The 18,652-nt window shown below is 41.9% G+C and overlaps 1 protein-coding gene across 5 annotated transcripts in view; it reads left to right on the top strand.

The window, feature by feature from the left end:
* Positions 1-18,652, top strand: part of LOC134202860 (endothelin-converting enzyme homolog) — an 81,156-nt gene that overhangs the window by 38,065 nt on the left and 24,439 nt on the right. For all 5 annotated transcript variants that reach the window (XM_062677847.1, XM_062677861.1, XM_062677853.1 and 2 more), the window contains exons 3-7: positions 3,290-3,896; positions 12,219-12,511; positions 12,601-12,768; positions 13,025-13,108; positions 13,239-13,514. In XM_062677847.1, coding sequence (XP_062533831.1) covers positions 3,290-3,896; positions 12,219-12,511; positions 12,601-12,768; positions 13,025-13,108; positions 13,239-13,514 — 1,428 coding nt within the window. The remainder of the gene's footprint in view (positions 1-3,289; positions 3,897-12,218; positions 12,512-12,600; positions 12,769-13,024; positions 13,109-13,238; positions 13,515-18,652) is intronic.

Here is an 18,652-nt window from a genome sequence, read left to right as displayed (position 1 = left end):
TCCTGGCAAAATTTCAGGCAATTCGGTGGCCATTTAGGGGTGGCGCGAAGTCAATTTATGTTTATATGGAAATTTGTATGGGAAAAACTTAAAATATATTCAAATCATCCTACAACTCTCAAATCGTGAAGAATTCAAATAAACATCCCTAACCTCCATTTTTGGAATCTATTTGAGCTCAACCAGTGGGTAACTCATTAGTTTTAATTTTTTTTTCCACTGCTACGTTAAGGCTAATTACACCATTTTAGCCATTTATCTCATATTCACACTGTCAATAGAACCGTTCAATCCACTCATAACTGATAAGTTATCCGGAGGTCTCATTTCTATAGATTCCAAAAAGGGAGGTTGGGGATGTTTATTTGAATTCATCACGGTTAGACAGTTGTAGGGAGACTTGAACAAATCAACTCAGCATGCCCATGCTACTCCCTAGAGCCCTTGCGTATTATATGCAGTTCAGAAAAGTTCGATGCAGATGCTCCAGGTTCTCCTAATTGTTTTGTAGTTCAGATCAATTGGTCTACGAGGTCAACTACTCTAACCAAAATCAACTCAGGATACCCATGCAAGTCCCTAGAGCCCCTGCTATTATATGCAGTTCAAAATAGTTTTATGCTGATGTTCTGGGTTCCCCAAATTGTTCTGGAGTTCAGGTCAATTGGTCTACCAGGTCAACTACTCTCGGTATCAAACCAAAATCAACTGAGGATTCCCGAGCAAGCCTCAAGAGCCTTTGCGTATTATATGCAGTTCAGTTTGATGCCGATGTTCTTCTTATTTTTCTTTTATGTCTATATTAGCATTGGGGTCTCCAGTCAATTTTGCGAAGTGGCAAGTTCGATTCTCGGTCCGGCCTAAGATGTTTACTGTCTGGTTTGATGTTTACTAGGATGTTTACGGTTGGGAAACACTCTCAACTCTCTGGGCATATTGTATCCATCGTACTTGCTACGCAAAATTTTATCGGCGGCGTGATAAATCATTTTAGCCAGCGGTGGCGCGGTGGTGGCGTCGCGTCGTTGGTGATCGGCGGCGTGAACTAAGTTTATGCGTCGAAAATTCTCCACAATTCTTTCAGGAAGTTCATCGATGTGTTCGTTGGGAAGTACATTAAGAATATTCTTTGGACATATCTCCAGATATTCATCCGGAAGTAGCTTCAGAAATTCCTCCGAAAGTTCCTCCAGAATTATCTTTGGGAGTTCCTTCAAAACTTCCTCTGGGAGTTCCTTCAGAAATTTCTCCGAAAGTTCCTCCTGGAATTCCTTTGGAGGTTTCTTAATACTTACTTTAGAAGTTTCTTCAGGAATTCCTCCGGAAGTTCTTTTAGAAATCCTTCCGAAAGTTGCATCAGGATTTGGTTGGTAAATTCTTTCATTCATTCGTCGGAAGATAATGCAGGAATTCTTCGGGAAGCTTCTCTTGGAATTTCTCGAGAAGTTCCTCTGAAAATTCTTTCTGGAATTCCTCCAAAAATGCCATCAAAATTCCTCCAGGAATTCCTCAGGTAGTTTCTTCAAGAATTTCTTCGGAAGTTCCTTAGTGCGGGGATCCCAAGACATCTGCATCAAACTATTTTGAGCTGCATACAATATGCAACGGCTCTAGAGAGTAGCATGGGTGTGCTAAGTTGATTTTCGTCATGAAATATTTCTGAATCTGTAAATTTTCCTTACTTCGAAGTTGGTAGAACAAAATTGTCTACAATCTTTATGACAGCAAAAAAATGAAGGGGAAGAGGCCGCAAAACGCCTTTTCTGGTTTCCTTATATTTACTGTCATTAGGATGTCCGTAACAAAACTAGATCTAAAATTATGTAGGTTTGGCAAAAAAGTTTCAAAATAGTATATGGGAAGGTCGGAAAACCCGAAAATTTCCACATTTTGAAGAAACATCTAACATCTTGGCGAGGCAAAACGCCCTAGTGGCACTAATCTACAATGTCCTTGCGTCTCCACGCACTGTCCATACCAGAATACTGATTCGCCGACGCGTGGGCTTTGTTCCCTAGGAGCTGCCAGCTAAAAGGTGTTTTGCCTCATGAGTTTTCCGGCAACGGAATATCACCACTTTTTTGAAATGTGAATATTATCAATATGATTTAGATTGTTGACAATTGTTGAATGGCATCAACTAGCTATCTTGTTTAACTGTTGCATAATGTAAAAATACCCATGAATAGCGTTACAAATAAGACAATAAAGCAGTGTTTGCTTAGCTAGGCCATATTGCCCCCCCCCCCCTTCCTCAACATCCTTGGAAACATAACAAACTAGCAAATTAGATGAAATGGATAAGACAACCGTGGAAGAAATGTTAGAATCGCTTAGAAGACGCCCGGGAACCAGCTATTTGAAATAATGATTCTCATGATTTCTGTGTTTTTCCTGTGATTAGGTACAGGTTTCGCTTAATACAAGTTGCCATACAAATACTTGCACACTGGTACCTTTATTTAATTAAACGGAAGTGATGAAATTTGCCTAAAAATTTAAGTCAGCAGATGAATCATTGCACAAATGTACCATGCGTCTCCATTTGCTGTTTGTTATACTTATGAACTGCTGAACATTTTTTCTGAACACACTTAGAGTAGAGTGGGGCAAGAGTGCGCGTGGCGTAAGAGTACGTTTTCGATTTTATGAAGTTATAAAAAAGATAAACTAGCAGGACTGCATCAGTTTGACAGGTATTCTGACCAACTATTGTCTTGTGTAATTGTAAACGATATGAATAAACAACAAGGAAGATATGAATTTTTTTTGGTCATTTTACTAAGAATAATTGTGTTTCCGCAACTAGTATTCCATTACTTTATTTACGTTCAATCAGATGAACATGCGAATTTTCAAGTTCTGATGTCAAATTCGTATCTCCGGCGGAAATAAGACTGCTTCCAAAGCGTAAAAATCCACAACAATGAAAAAAGAAACAGAAATAGAAAATGATCACAAGTTCTCTAAGCATAAGCTAAAGTCATTTGGTGTCATCCAAAGTCGACAATGTAACATCTCGAGGGTTATAACATCACATCACAGATAGGCTACGATAGCTCTAGAGATGTTAGGTCCACTTTTTAAAAATATGCCAATCTTCGAGCAATGCACTTTTTCACATTCATGCCTGTATTTCAAGAGTACCTATCGCCGAGAAAAAAAATCTCGAAAACAACTAGCACGAATAGCATTTTCCTCTTCTTTTCACAATCCAATTAGTGACATCGTTAGTGTGCACTTAACTGACTTGAATTGTCCGGTTCTTCCTCGTTTTTATCGTTTCCAGACTTTGGCACAACACAATACGTCCAGTGGCAGTGGAAAGCAAGGCGCCTCCAAGGCAGGACTTTTTCCAGTTGCCTCAACGGGGGCACTGCAACTGTTAACAACGGCACCGTCGTTAGTGTCGGCAGCAGCACCACCAGCAACGGGTCCAGCCACCACCGCAGCCTCTTCCGCCAACTCCGCCTCTGCCACTGCCAACGGTGCCCGACCGTCACTGAAAAACCCGGTCGGTTGGGTTTGCTGTGCGCCGTGCATGTGGCTGCGGGGCTCGTCGGCCGTACACAAGATGGCCATTACGGCTGCCACGCTTCTGGTCACATCGCTTCTCGTGGCCTCGCCCATTCTGTTTCTCATCTCGGCAGCCCCCTCGCAGCTACCGCGGGATTGCCACGTGACGGAAGACGATGATTGCCACCCGACGCCGGCCCCTCCGCCGGAGTGCTCCGATACGATTTGTAGGGCGGCCGCCATCAGCATACAAACCCGGATGAACTGGGACGTGGAGCCGTGCCGCGAGTTTAAGAACTACAGCTGTTCGCCGTTGGACAGCAGCAATAGCCTGCGGGCCGTCAAAAGCTCCCAGGAGATTGCTGACATACAGATGCAACGTGAGTATGGTTTTGGACTATACGGTCAGGGTCGGCCGAAATGATGATAGCATAGAAAATTAATTTTAACTATGATTACCTATACATTTTGTATAATCAATAAAGTATGGACAGCAAAATAAAATTTTCATGAAGAAATAGAATTGTTCCTTGAAAAAATAGGAAATTGTCGATAAACAAATCAGGGTATGGGTAATAAAAATTTATAAAATTTCCACAAATAATGCAAAATTTCCATAACAACCATCCACAACAATTGCATCAATTAGCTTTTTGCCTTTCTCGTACAACTAAGTTGTACCGAAAGGCTATATGATTGCTCCAAAAAAGAACTTTTGATAGAAGGCCCGGAGACCCATAGTGTTATATACCGATTGACTCAGCTCAACGAACTGAGGTGATGTCTGTATGTGTGTATGTATGTATGTGTGTGTGTATGTGTACAAATTTTGTAGACACACTTTTTGGAACTTAACATTATCCGATTTACTCGCAACAAGTTGCATTCGACGGGGAATGCGGTCCCATTGTTTGCTATTGAAAATTGGCCCGACTGGACATTGCATTTCGGAATTATTGTGGCGTAAATCAAGCATGCCACCATGGGACCCAGCCCAGCAATCGGCCGTTTCAGCTATACCAACCTTTACTACCGTCGTTCGGGGTGACATTGGGCCTAGGGGGTAAGATTGGGCCAAAAACGAAAAATGTTTCCACTCCTAATATCTCAGAAACTGTTACGAATTTTGATGAAAACTTCAAACGGATCGAAATTATATTAAAATTTACATCTATCACAAAACAAATTCCAAGAACTAATTGTGCTCGTACCATAATGCTTGGAACTTGAATGTAAAACTATTGATCGAATGAACCCGTATTAAAATAGTGTCAGTAATGCCCCACAAATCTATTACATAACTTGTTTTTGGATCGTTGTTGGGTACCTGGTTATCATCTTACGATAATCTGTTGTTGTTTTATCGAATTTTATTGATATTTTGTATGGTGGTTCTGGTTTTTCGTAGCAACGAGCAATGTTCGCTAAAAAGGGGTGAGGTTGGGCCAAGCCTTTGGTTGATTTGCCTTACATAGTTGGTAAGAGTCGTAATGTAGGCAATTATTTTCAATGAACGATTGAATCGTGGCATCGTCACCGCTGAACATAATTCTATTTGGCCTAATGTCACCCCCTGTGAAGGATAAGCATGGGCCAATTTTGAATAACATATAACTTTGAAGAATTTTCCTTATTTATTATTTTTTTCTCCACACAGTGGTAAATTTATTATTCAAGCTTGTACCAAACCAATTAGAACTTGATTCCAATGTTAGCTACTAGAGCTTTGTAACAATAAAAACAAAGTAAAATGTATCCCCAAGCTTTTCTCATTCGTTCATAAAGTGCTTGACTGTCCGTTGGTCCTTAAAGGTCTTCCTCTGTCCGCTTCGTGGTTACAAGTGTGTCTCTTCGAGCCGGTTAAGCGTCGACCCTGAGAATAAGAGATGAGCTAGTTAGGGGCGTAAGGACGTCCACTGTCCAGACGTAGGGACGTCACCAGCAGTTACAAACAAATACCGCGTAAGTGAGTTGGCTTGATTGTTATCGAGTACGGTAATATCAAAGAGAACAGACGTTGAAGTTGTACCGTTGTACTGGCTATGTTGTGATTAGTTTTTACTGATAAGAAAATTATTTTGAGCTTTTTAGTGGAATGTTTTCACCTGTCATAAGACGAGTTTAAACAATCCCATTGAATTCCACCACTTAATTGTATCCTGACAGATACGTATTTCGACCTCAACAGTAAGGCCGTCTTCAGTGTCTTGTACTTGACTCGACTTGAGTCGAGTCAAGTACAAGACACTGAAGACGGCCTTACTGTTGAGGTCGAAATACGTATCTGTCAGGATACAATTAAGTGGTGGAATTCAATGGGATTGTTTAAACTCGTCTTATGACAGGTAGTTTTTACTGAACATTTTAAAATAACTTTGGAATACGGATACGGGATAACGGTGACCCGTGCAGAATCAGCGCTTCTTCTTCTTCTTCTTCTTCTTATTAGCATTGCATCCCCACACTGAGACAGAGCCGCCTCGCAGCTTAGTGTTCATTAAGCACTTCCACAGTTATTAACTGCGAGGTTTCTAAACCAGGTTACAATTTTTGCATTCGTATATCATGAGGCTAACACGATGATACTTTTATGCCCAGGGAAGTCGAGACAATTTCCAATCCGAAAATTGCCTAGACCGGCACCGGGAATCGAACCCAGCCACCCCCTCAGCATGGTCTTGCTTTGTAGCCGCGCGTCTTACCGCACGGCTAAGGAGGGAATCAGCGCTAGCATCACTAAAAAATGCCACTATGCGCTACAGTCGTTTTGCATGCAAAAGTACCAGCGCCATCGGGTTGTCAAAATGGTATTGTGAGTTGCAATTTCGACGTCGATGGCGTTGAGTTTTGGTTGATTGTTTTCACATGTTTTTTAAGAAATTTTGTTCGAGCCTCCATCACAGAGAACAGACATGGAGGCTCGAACAAAATTTCTTGCAAAACATGTGTAAACAAACACACCGAACCTCAACGCCATCGACGTCGACATTGCAACTCACAATCTCATTTTGACAACACGATGGCGCTGGTATGCTCTTGCGTGCATAACGACACTAGCGCACAGTGGCATTTTTTGATGACGTTAGCGCTGATTATGCGACATACCAAAGTTATTCAAAATAAACAGTAAAAAGTTATCACAACATGGCGAGTGCAGCTTCAACGTCTGTTCTCTGTGCCTCCTGTGTTCAACACACTGTGGGGTTTGAGTAAAATGCCTTCAGCGTGTTATAATAGATTCACACATCAGCGTGTCAATCGGCGAGCAGCAAGCCATGATTTTGCCTCTTCCAGTCAGACCTCCGCGGCGTGCACACGCATCCACGGGGAGTCGCCGTCATAACTTCGTTCCGGCCATTCAGGGCCACACATTTTGGCGATCCTGCCAGGATATTTTTTGGATCCTGTCGCTGATTTCATGAGGTGAGTTGAATTCAAGTAGTTAAATTGTGACGAGTGATATATTTCACTTTGCAAAATCACAAGACGCGTCTCGAAGACCGTCGGAAAATGGTTTGTGGTTTGCTAAACCACAAGACGCGTCTCGAAGACCGTCGTAAAATGGTTTGTGGTTTGCTAAATCACAAGACGCGTCTCGAAGACCGTCGAAAAATGGTTTGTGGTTTGCTAAATCACAAGACACGTCTCGAAGACCGTCGGAAAATGGTTTGTGGTTTGCTAAATCACAAGACGCGTCTCGAAGACCGTCGGAAAATGGTTTGTGGTTTGCTAAATCACAAGACGCGTCTCGAAGACCGTCGGAAAATGGTTTGTGGTTTGCTAAATCACAAGACGCGTCTCGAAGACCGTCGGAAAATGGTTTGTGGTTTGCTAAATCACAAGATGCGTCTCGAAGACAGTCGGAAAATGGTTTGTGGTTTGCTGAATCACAAGACGCGTCTCGAAGACCGTCGGAAAATGGTTTGTGGTTTGCTAAACCACAAGACGCGTCTCGAAGACCGTCGTAAAATGGTTTGTGGTTTGCTAAATCACAAGACGCGTCTCGAAGACCGTCGAAAAATGGTTTGTGGTTTGCTAAATCACAAGACGCGTCTCGAAGACCGTCGGAAAATGGTTTGTGGTTTGCTAAATCACAAGACGCGTCTCGAAGACCGTCGGAAAATTAATTTGATAAACCCCGGCCTTATTTAACATTTCTACTCTATCCTTTGTGGAGCCCAACAGTGTCTTCAGTTGATTGCTTCTGTTGAAGAGGGTATCGGTCCCCTATGATCGACACATCACCCACCAGCTACGCCATCGACTGAGGAAATTCGGCATCGATTTAGTATTCTCCAGCAGAAGCAATCAACTGAAGACACTGTTGGGCTCCACAAAGGATAGAGTAGAAATGTTAAATAAGGCCGGGGTTTATCAAATTAATTGTTCACAGTGTGATAAAGTATATGTAGGTCAAACAAAAAGATCGTTAGATGTAAGGTTCAAAGAACATATTGCAGAAGTAAGTAAGGCTAAGAGGGAAACTGATAAGGGATTAAATTATGAGTTTAGGTCTAAGGTAGCTGAACATGTATATCAGGAAAATCATTCAATTACGACATCAAACATTAAAATTTTAAGAAATGTCTCTTCTCCGTGGAAACTTGATGTTGCTGAGAGCTTGGAAATCTACCGACAGGTACAAACGCGGTTGTTGAATAAAGATCAAGGAAATGGTAGCTCCTGGCTCTTCAAGTTTATACCTAAGCATTGAGCGCATCAAGCGAGTAGAAATAAGCACCGTAGTAAGATAAGTACCTAGATAAATTATTATACCTACGCATAGTATAAATAGTGTAAGCTGCGATCATTTTCTTCAAGTCGAGTCAAGTACGAGACACTGAAGACGGCCTTACTGTTGAGGTCGAAATACGTATCTGTCAAGATACAATTAAGTGGTGGAATTCAATGGGATTGTATAAACTCGTCTTATGACACTAGAATTAAATCTTGGAGAGAAGAAAAGAAATCTTCAAGGAATTTCCTCGTGAAATTCCTAAAAAAAAATAGTTGGGGGTTTCTAGATAAGAAGGAATTACAATAAAATGAGAAGGATTTTCGAACGATTTTCAGAGGAATTTGTGGATAACTTTTCGGAGGAATTCAGAATTTCCAAGGGAGCTTCTAGAAGGATTTCAAGGAGAATTTTTGAGCCCGAAATGTTTGAAGTTGTTTTGAGCTTTCATATATTATGGATCCTGGATGCCCTAATAAGTTTTGGGAATTTCAACCACTTATTTCTGTATATGATTGGATCGTAAAGTGCACATGTTTGAGGGAATTCATTTCGGTACCCGTTCAATTTTTCTACAATTTAGGGGGGGCGACGCCCCCTCCCTGCCCCCCTCTGGCTACGCCTTTGCAGATTCATTTGCAGACTCTTAGAAGCGAAATCTTCCCAAGGTTTCGGATATCTGGATCTTCAAGGTGTAACAATCTCCTATGACGTCCGTACGCCTGCGGAGTGGACGTCCTTACGTCTCCCTCACTAGCTCTCTTTGCTCATAACTTCTCAGGGTCGGCACAACACCTGCTTGGGGGAACACACGACACATAAACTTTGCAGAAGCGGACTCGACAAGAAAGTCAACGGACTGACATACCTAGGGCTGAGTGGTTAATTTAAAAGATTTTTTTAAATACATTTTACTTTGTTTATTGTAGGTTCATTTGGTAGGGTTAGTTTAGGGAAGGATTAGAATTCGGTGCGGCCGTTTACTGACGTTGGGTACCTGATGGTGTATTCATGCGACTAAGGAGATGCGCTGGTGACATACCTTGGGTGGCGTTCCACGGGTTCATACGCCCGGAACGATGGAATGGGTTCGATGGGTGGTTGGCCCGGAAGGAGGGCCAAGATGAAGCCGACGGTGAACACGTGGCGTCGCTTGGTTGTTCGCCGGAACAAGGGGCAGGATGCATGCGACAGCGAGGACGTGGCGACACCTAGTAGGTCGCTGGAGGCGTTCAATGGGTTCGTGGACTCGTTACGTGGCTGGGTTCTTTCGACGGGGTCGTTGGCTTGGTCGGCGTCCGACGGGTTCGCTGGCCCGCTTCCCGGAGCAGATGTTGGTCGTGTCAATTTACACGTGGCTGGTAGGCGTCCGACGGGTTCGTAGGCCCGTTTCCCGAAGGGGAGGTTGGACACGCAGACGTATTGGTGGCTTGCTTGGCGTCCGACGGGTTCGATGGCCCGTTTCTCGATGGAAAGGTTGGACACGCAGAAATATGGTGGCTTGATTGGCGTCCGACGGGTTCGCTGGCCCGTTTCCCGGAGCGGATGTTGGACTCGAAGACTTGGTATTGGCTTGGTTGTGGTCCGACGGGTTGGCAAGCACGTTTTACCACGGAGCTGAGGTTGAATATTCAGAACAACCGTTCGCGTCCACTCTCTGCCACTGACTCCTTGATTCCACTTTTTTTTTCCTCTTTCTTCGCTGCCCCTTTCGTTCAGTTCTCGGGTTGTCGCTTTTTCGCTCAAAAAATGTGGGTTGCCCGATTTTATTTCGCCGGTTGTGGAAAATGTCCAGGGGTGTGTTAGTTACTTTTTTTGGATGGGATGGGTTTTTGCCTTTCTCGTACAACAAAGTTGTACCGAAAGGCTATAAAATTGCTTCAAAAAAGAACTTTTGATAGAAGGCCCGGAGACCCATAGTGTTATATACCGATCGACTCAGCTCGACGAACTGAGGGGATGTCTGTATGTGTGTATGTATGTATGTGTGTGTGTGTGTATGTGTGTATGTGTACAAATTTTGTAGACACACTTTTTGGAACTTAGCATTGTCCGATTTACTCGCAACAAGTTGCATTCGACGGGGAATGCGGTCCTATTGTTTGCTATTGAAAATTGGCTCGATCGGACATTGCATTTTGTAATTATTCAGAAAAATATATAAAGCTTTTTAGTGGAATGTATTCAACCGTCTAAGACGAATTAAGTACTGTCCATTTAATTTCACCAGTTAATTTTCGTTATCTTTGCAGATACGTATTTCGACCACAACTGTGTGGTAAAGTAGGCAAATAAGATTAGATTAGGTACCTAGCGTAGTATAAATAGTAGGGTGGTTCAAAAAATCGATTTTGCTCCACAGTGCTCATCTGATTCTTTACCATGTTCTGAGTGTCCTCTGAAAATTTGAGCTCATTTGGATTAAAACTGATTTAGCACAAGCCTTTTCAAGTTTGCATGCAATTTAGTATGGGGAAATTTATTTTTTCATTATACTGTTAATGACGCTTCCCCATTAACCGCAGGTTAAAAGAAAACCTACACAGCTAAAAGGAATACACAACAGCTTTCACCCAACGAAAATCGCATGTTGATTAATCGCCCCAATAATTAGTAATCGAATTTAATCTATACCGTAGTTTTCTGGAGCTAATTGCATAACTCCTAAGCAGGCAACATTGCTGCTCGTGGCGCGAAAGATAGCACGCCCAAATTCAGGCTACTATGTTGCACTGCACATTTCAGTGATGCCCTCAAAGAAGTTTAACGATCATGACTAAAGATTCGTAACCTGTCTTAAAATCGATTACTAATTATTGGGACAATTAATCAACCTGCGGTTTTCGTTGGGTGAAAGCTGTTGAGTATCCCTTTTAGCTATGTAGGTTTTCTTTTAACCTGCGCTTAATGGGCAAACGTCATTAACAGTATAATGAAAAAAAAATTCCCCATACTAATTTGCATGCAAACTTTAAACGGCTTGTGCTAAATCAGTTTTAATCCAAATGAGCTCAAATTTTCAGAGGACACTCAGAACATGGTGAAGAATCAGATGAGCACTGTGGAGCAAAATCGATTTTTTGAACCACCCTAATAAATAGTGTAAGTTGCGATTGTTTTCTTCAAGTCGAGTCAAGTACGAGACACTGAAGACGACCACACAGTTGTGGTCGAAATACGTATCTGCAAAGATAACGAAAATTAACTGGTGGAATTAAATGGACAGTACTTAATTCGTCTTAGACGGTTGTAATTATTGAAAAATCATTGTTTTTTCCCAAGGGTCCCCCCTTGGAAAAAAATTCAAAACCGAAATTTTTTTTCCGAAAATGGTAGCAATGCATTTTAATTAATGCAAAAACATGCAAAATGATCGAAAAAATGTGATCTATTCTCCTAAAGAGCTTTTTTGACCTTTCTAATGTGATTTTTTCAATATATTTTATAATGCACGAGAAAGGCATCATCACTGCTAGGTGGATTAATCTGGGTTTTTGTTTGGATGGAATCAGTATCGTTGACCATATTGTTACCTCATTCGGTAACAAAGGTATAGTCAAACTATACTCCCGATATTCGATATTTTTCCTGCAAAGCCAACATCTTGGTGAACAGTTTTGCCGATGAAAGTGGGGGTCTATCTCTCTTCTGTGATTGTACACAGCCTATCTAAAACGCTGGACATATATGTCCCATCCGTACTAAAAGGGTTAATGTCTAGGTAATCTAGAATCTCTGAATCTCTGAACAATAATTTGTGTAACTGAATCAATTATCAAATATAGAAATTATCTGGAAGATAAATTCCAACATAATTTATAACTCTTGAATTTCTAACATTTGTTATATTTTGCTAGATGGTAAGTTTTTACTATCGGATGTTGGGGCCGACCCTGTAACTATTTTGCTACCGAACAAACACATGTATTCCAATAACGACACTCATGTTTCCCTTCCGGCCAACTAGAGCTCCTCTCCTTGAATACCACCTCGGGCATATTCCGAAAACTGGGTCGCCTCTATGGAAGCTGCCTGCGGCAAACGCTGAACGATTCCACCATCAAGATGCGCCTCGACAAACTCGGCGGCTATCTGCAAATTGGTTCCGTCGGTCCCCAGAGCATATCGCCGCTGATAGCCCGAATCCAGTCCATTGGCCCCATGCCAATTATCGGCATCTACTACGACCTGAGCTACGGCCGCAAACCGCAAACGCTGCTCATAATTGATGGCCCCACGACATCGGCTCAAATTCTGGCGGTGGGTATTCGCACACGTGTACAGAATATGGACCTAATCTATGGTTGGATGTTAAACTTATCATCAAATTGTTTTATCTCACAATTAAGAATCCTGTCCGATGGCAAGGCCCTAAAGCGGCTCCGAACGACGTCACCGAAGAGGTGCCAGAGCTGCTGGACCAGCTGATGAACGTGTTTTTACCGCCGGGACTGAGCACGGACCAAAGGTTATCGGAGAAGCGTGTTATATTCAGCTTTGTGAGGGATTTGAATCAGGTGAGTGAATGAAATTGGAGCTTAATTGAAATCATCGATACGTTTATAATCTTCTCAACTGTTTATAACCAACGTTTGGTTTGCTTCAATCATACCAATAGATGGAGACGCGTGGTATGTCAACTTTACAACCAACATGGTGATAGTTTTTGGTGCAAATACTTAACAGAAAATAAATGCAAGACCTCTTTCGACTTCACTAGTATTTTTTATCTACAACTTTGTTTTTATATTATTTTACTGTTTCCTCACTTAGATTCGGCGGGACTACGTACAGAAAGACTTTACGAACAGTTACGTTCTGAACAACATAACGGCACTAAGGAACACTCATCCATTCGTAAGTTTTATTTTCTATCAAAGATTTTCCATTACAAACCACATTCCAGTGATTCGAATGGTGATGTGATTTATCACCCGCATCAGAGTACATAATTTCATCGATTATTTCCCATCCAACATATTCCCAGCTCCTATGGCAGGACCTCCTTCCGGCCAACTGGACCGGGCCGATTGTGATCCGCAGTCCGGCCTATCTGGAGCATTTGCGGAGACTGCTGCTGGCGCATCAGAACCGAGTGATCCACAATGCGCTGCTGTTGCTGTTCGCCCTCAATACGCTGCCGCCGGGGCGACCCTCCCCACTGATCTGTGCCAAGGCAACCAACTGGGCGCTGCCCGAAGTCAGCTCGGCCCTATTCATCGGTCAGTACAGCGAGCAAGTTATCGGTCACGCAATTCAGCGGGTGAGTGTTGCATGTTTTTCCTAATTAAGTGGGCCGTTGAAAGTTTAAACACCGTTAGTCTAATTTGGGGTTAAATTAATGTCGATAATTAGGTGGTAAGGAAACTGGAAGAGTTGAGGTGATAACTAGATCCCAAAATTTCGAAACATACTGCCCAGGTGCGGTTTAAGTTCCAACCAAATGCTTCAATAAAATGTACAGTTTCTGAAACAAACGGTTCATATAAAAATCTCAACGGGTATCATTTTCTCTCTTTGAATATTCAATATGGAATGACTAATCTCCATTATACGTAGGGACATGCAAAAATGCAATCAATGAACAGTTAGTTTCCAATGAAAAGGAAACGCAATGAGAGCTCCGACCTACCGAGTTCATATTAAAACAACGATATCGTGTAACAATAACATTTTTTTAAATCCGCAAGCTTACATTGAATTTTTAATAGCGTTTGCTTGCGTATTGCGTACAGCAAGTAGGTAATGTTTCCGTGATTTATGAAGTCAATAAACCGATAGCAAAGCGAACACAGTTAACTGCGTGTAGCCATTGTGTGCAATGTATAGTTTCAACATAGTGCCATATGTACATCATTACAGTTTGATTTATGATTGCATATTTTTTAAATTCATTGTAGCGTATTTATAAAACGAGAGTTTGTGGCTAAAAGACACCACCTATTTCTGAAACGAAATTTTATCCAAAAATTATTGGCACAGAAATTCATTTTTTTCTTATATATTACGATCTATAAACCTCTGGTTAATTGCTGCTTTAGTGTATCAGCTATCTACATAAGCTAAACGAAATACTTTGAATAAAACTCTAATATGGGTAGATAATAGGCGCATTATTTCGCAATCTTTAACGAGGCCATCAAAGTCACTTACTTACTCAACTCTCAACACGATTTACGCCAAATCAATTTTATCATAGCCAAACGATGGATCAAGGATCATACGAAAGATTAGTTTTGCCCGTTTTGGAGCTAAAGATTTAACTGGAAGCACCTCCCCCTGACTGGCATTCTATACTCAATTACCATGTAGCAATTTAGTTAAACCGTGCATTTGGTGATAGTCTTGTCAAACTGTGGTCTGAAGATTCGCTTATTGTTCAGTGTTAGCTAGCAAGCTAACCAGCCTAATCGATGGAGAAAGAAGTTGGTCTGTGTCCTTGTCTCATCGATGCAGATCCTTCAGCTGCAGAATGGTAGAATGCGTCGAACTTCAAGACATAATTCGATAACTCAAAAATCATCAGCGCTAGAGTTTTGACGAAGAGATTATCTATAAGAAAAAAAAATCTATTTTTGGTGTAAGTTACCATTAGACCACCATTCTGTGTCAAACTTTGTGAATTTTTTTTAAATTTTTTTTAGAAAGGCCCCAGCAACCAAAAGTTGTCCTATTCCAGGATTTTGTCCTAGGACTCAGGGTCGTATAATAAATAAGAGCTCCAGAAAAAATAGGATTATTGGCGGAAGGACTTCCTTTGAATAAAAACCAAATAACCGATAAAAAGATTATAGTTACGTTTAAGCAGGGCTAATAGCTCGATAAAGAAAATAAAATAGTTCTCATTCTATAAATAGTTCTTTTTTGCAATTTCTGATCATAATATCTGGTTTACAGTTTGTCTTTGAGTGATAAAACGGCCTACTTTTCTATACCAACGAAATTGATGCTTTAATGAACATTATGCAACTCAAATGGGTTGCACAATATTCATTATAACACTCATTTGGGTGCTATAATGAAAAACCAACACCAGAACAGTCGTTACGTGACTACATTTTGCTAAATTAGCTTGGCTAAGTGCTCAAATAGTGTATTCTATGCGCCCCGTAATAAATTAAATAGTTTGGCGGTCATGACATCCAAAATTTCCAAAGGCAAGTACATCCATTGCTTCACGGCTCATTGAACTTTGCAATGTGGCACGGTAACATGGAATCTGATTCTTCTCTGCAGCAACATATTTTATTGGCAAGAATGATCGTGTGGAGAAAATAAGACTACAATTTTGGAACAGATTTATCAAATTGAAGTCCATTTTTCGTCATTGCAAAAAATAGCGTGTGCAACTCGTTGCAAAACTCGATTTTTTCAGCACTCGTAGTATTACGTAGTGTACGTAAACGTACAACTCGTGCTGAAAAAATAATCTTTTTGCAACTTGTTGCACAAACTACTATTAATTGACATGCTCTTCCATTGTATAATACAAGGGGGGGTAAAAAGGAAATGGAGGGATCTACACACCTTTGCTGTTACCGTCGTTTCCTGCCATCTGGATGCCACGAGAATTGAACCCTTTCATTATAGGCGGATAGAGGGTGGTTCCACACTTCGCAAATGCTGGCATCGGGTGGTTAGAACGCTGGGGTCAGAGCAGAGGGTCGAGCTTGGGATTTTCTTCTCCGTCCAACAGGTACAATATACCATCAGTCAACCAACGAGCTGGGTCGAGATTCGGGCCTCCGATGGACCGATTCGTTCACTAGGCGGATGCAGTCTCCACTAAACGGGGCCGATTCTGCTTAGCTTGGCGAGGAGCTGGGCCTTTCGGGTTGGACACGTTGTCGATGGTCGGGCAAGACGGTTCGGTTTCAGCCGCGGAGATGCTGGCTGTTCAATCCGGATTCACACTTACACGTTTCGGGGTGGACACGTTGAAGATACTCGCACAAACTGGTCCGGTAGCAGACGCGGAGCTGCTGGCTTCACAATCCGGCATCACCTTTTCTCTTATCGGGTTGTACACGTTGTCGATGGCCGAACAAACCGATTCGGTTGCAGACGCGAAGCTGCTGGCTGCACTATCCGGCGTCACACTTTCATTTCACGAGTTGGGCATGTTGTCGGTGACCGAACACGCAGCGGTTTCAGACGCGAGGGCGGCTGTCGTTTCAGTCCGGCGTCACACTGACACTTTTGTTTCCTAGAGTACAAAAAGGGAGTAGGTTTTTCCGATTAAATTCGCGGTACAACTTTTTCTATCTAGAGTAGTTCACTTATTAGAGACCGAGTCCCACGATTACAATCCCTTTTAGGGGTTCCGCTTTCGTGGTATAGAGACGGACGATGACAGTGGCCGTCCACTGTGGCAATTCATGGATAACGGTGTGGGCTTTGGGACAGAATGTCGAAAGACAAAAGGCCGAAGGACAAAAAGTCGACGGACAAAAGGTCGAAGAGACAAAAGGTCGATGGGACAAAAGGTCGAAGGGACAAAAGGTCGAAAGGACAAAAGGTCGACGGGACAAAAGGTCGACGGGACAAAAGGTCGAGGGGACAAAACGTCGACGTGACAAAAGTCGAAGTCGAAGTCGAAGGGACAAAAAGTCGAATGGACAAAATTTAAAAATCTATAATCCTGTATACATGAAAAATACTAAATATACGACAAGTTTGAAAACATGTTTCTGAAAAAAAATTTAGCTTGTTACATTTCCCAGAGATTTCTCCTTCTTTATTTCATGGGCAGTTCTTTAACCAATTTACGGTGAATATTCAACAGCCAGGGCGAGCATTGTATGATTTTGATTAGTTCTCGAGACGAGAACTGAAGAATTAAAACTTGTTTGATCGTGCTCTTGTAACAAGTGTCGCTCCGAGTGCATGTTTGAGTGAAATACGTTGGTTTTGGTATCTTTGATTCAGTGTCGTATAATTAGTTATTTCACCAACGCGACTTCCTATACATTACATTCCGATGTCGATCATGGAGAATCAGAAGTCTCTTGTATAAATGTGTGTCAAATTCATTTTCCACTCATCATCATGTATTAGATGGGAATATTATTGGTTTTAATTCAACGTGACGTTATTATTGGTTTTAAATAAGAAATAAACACTGAATCATGTACACAAAGACTGGCCTTAAGCCGTACATAACAGTTTACATTATGCACATTATTCGGTGATTCAACCGTACGAATAATTTTAACACTCAAACATGCGTGATGTTGTATATTGTTCAACATTAACGAAAAATCTCTCTCATGGTACACAGCATGAACGATCCTGCATTAGTGTTTCAGGATAAAATCATGATTGTGCATATGCAATCATTCGGAGTATTCGAGAAACGGGTGCTGAGGACCACCTTTGGCGGTGTACAAAAAGACGGTGTGTAGCGGCGAACAATGAACCACGAGCAAGCCCAGCTCTACGGCGAACCCAGTATCCAGAAGGTAGCTAAAGCTGGAAGGGTACGATGGGCAGGGCATGTTGCAAGAATTCCATATTACTACCCTGCAAAGATGGTGTTCGCTACCGATCCAGCAGATACGAGACGGCATGGAGCACAGCGAGCGACTTGGCGACTTGGCGAGCGTGGGGCGCATTCGAGGCTGGAGAGATGCGGTATCGAACCGTGAGTTAACGTCGTTGCCGACCGGACTTTGTGAATTTGAAGCATTTTGGAGTTGGCAACATCGAGGCGCATCAGCAGAACTAGGCGAATGATATCGAGGGCGAACCTGTACCTACCGAGCCAGTGCAGACTTAGCATACTTGTAATGTAGTTAAGTTAAGGATAATAAATCAGTTGGTTGTGTACAGTGAAGGTAGTGAGACGTTTAATTTTTTGAAACAGAACTCCGTGTTCTCGAATTATTAACTCGTGTATTGTGGCGTCAAATTGTTGACTCAGTGGTTTCTGTTTAGATGTAAGCTAAATAAATGAATGAATGTGCTTATGCATATTGCATATTAGTGGTAGAGTTTTGTGTAGAAATTAGAGTCTGTAGGTCGGATATCTGAATTGCTCGAAAAGGGTCTTATATTACATTTTCCTTGTGCTGAATTTATTGAAAACATGGGCCAATCTGACCCTTATTTGGCCAAGTGTCACCCCCGATGACGGTACTCACATCATAGTTTTCATTTGTTTTGTTCTCAATACTATGGCTTTTCAATTTTAACCAATTTTGTAATTTCGACCTTTTGTCCCTTCGACTTTTTGTCCTTTCGACATTTTGTCCCGTCGACCTTTTGTCCATTCGACCTTTTGTTCAGTCGACCTTTTGTCCCTTCGACCTTTTGTCTGTCGACCTTTTGTCCCTCGACCTTTTGTCATAGATTCAACGGTGTGGTGGTTTTGGGGGGATGGGGATGTTCAAGGATTATGAA

The sequence above is a fragment of the Armigeres subalbatus genome, chromosome 1, assembly GCF_024139115.2.
Source record: "Armigeres subalbatus isolate Guangzhou_Male chromosome 1, GZ_Asu_2, whole genome shotgun sequence".
Classification (NCBI taxonomy): Eukaryota; Metazoa; Arthropoda; class Insecta; order Diptera; family Culicidae; genus Armigeres; species Armigeres subalbatus.
This window is presented reverse-complemented; position numbering and strand designations above follow the sequence as displayed.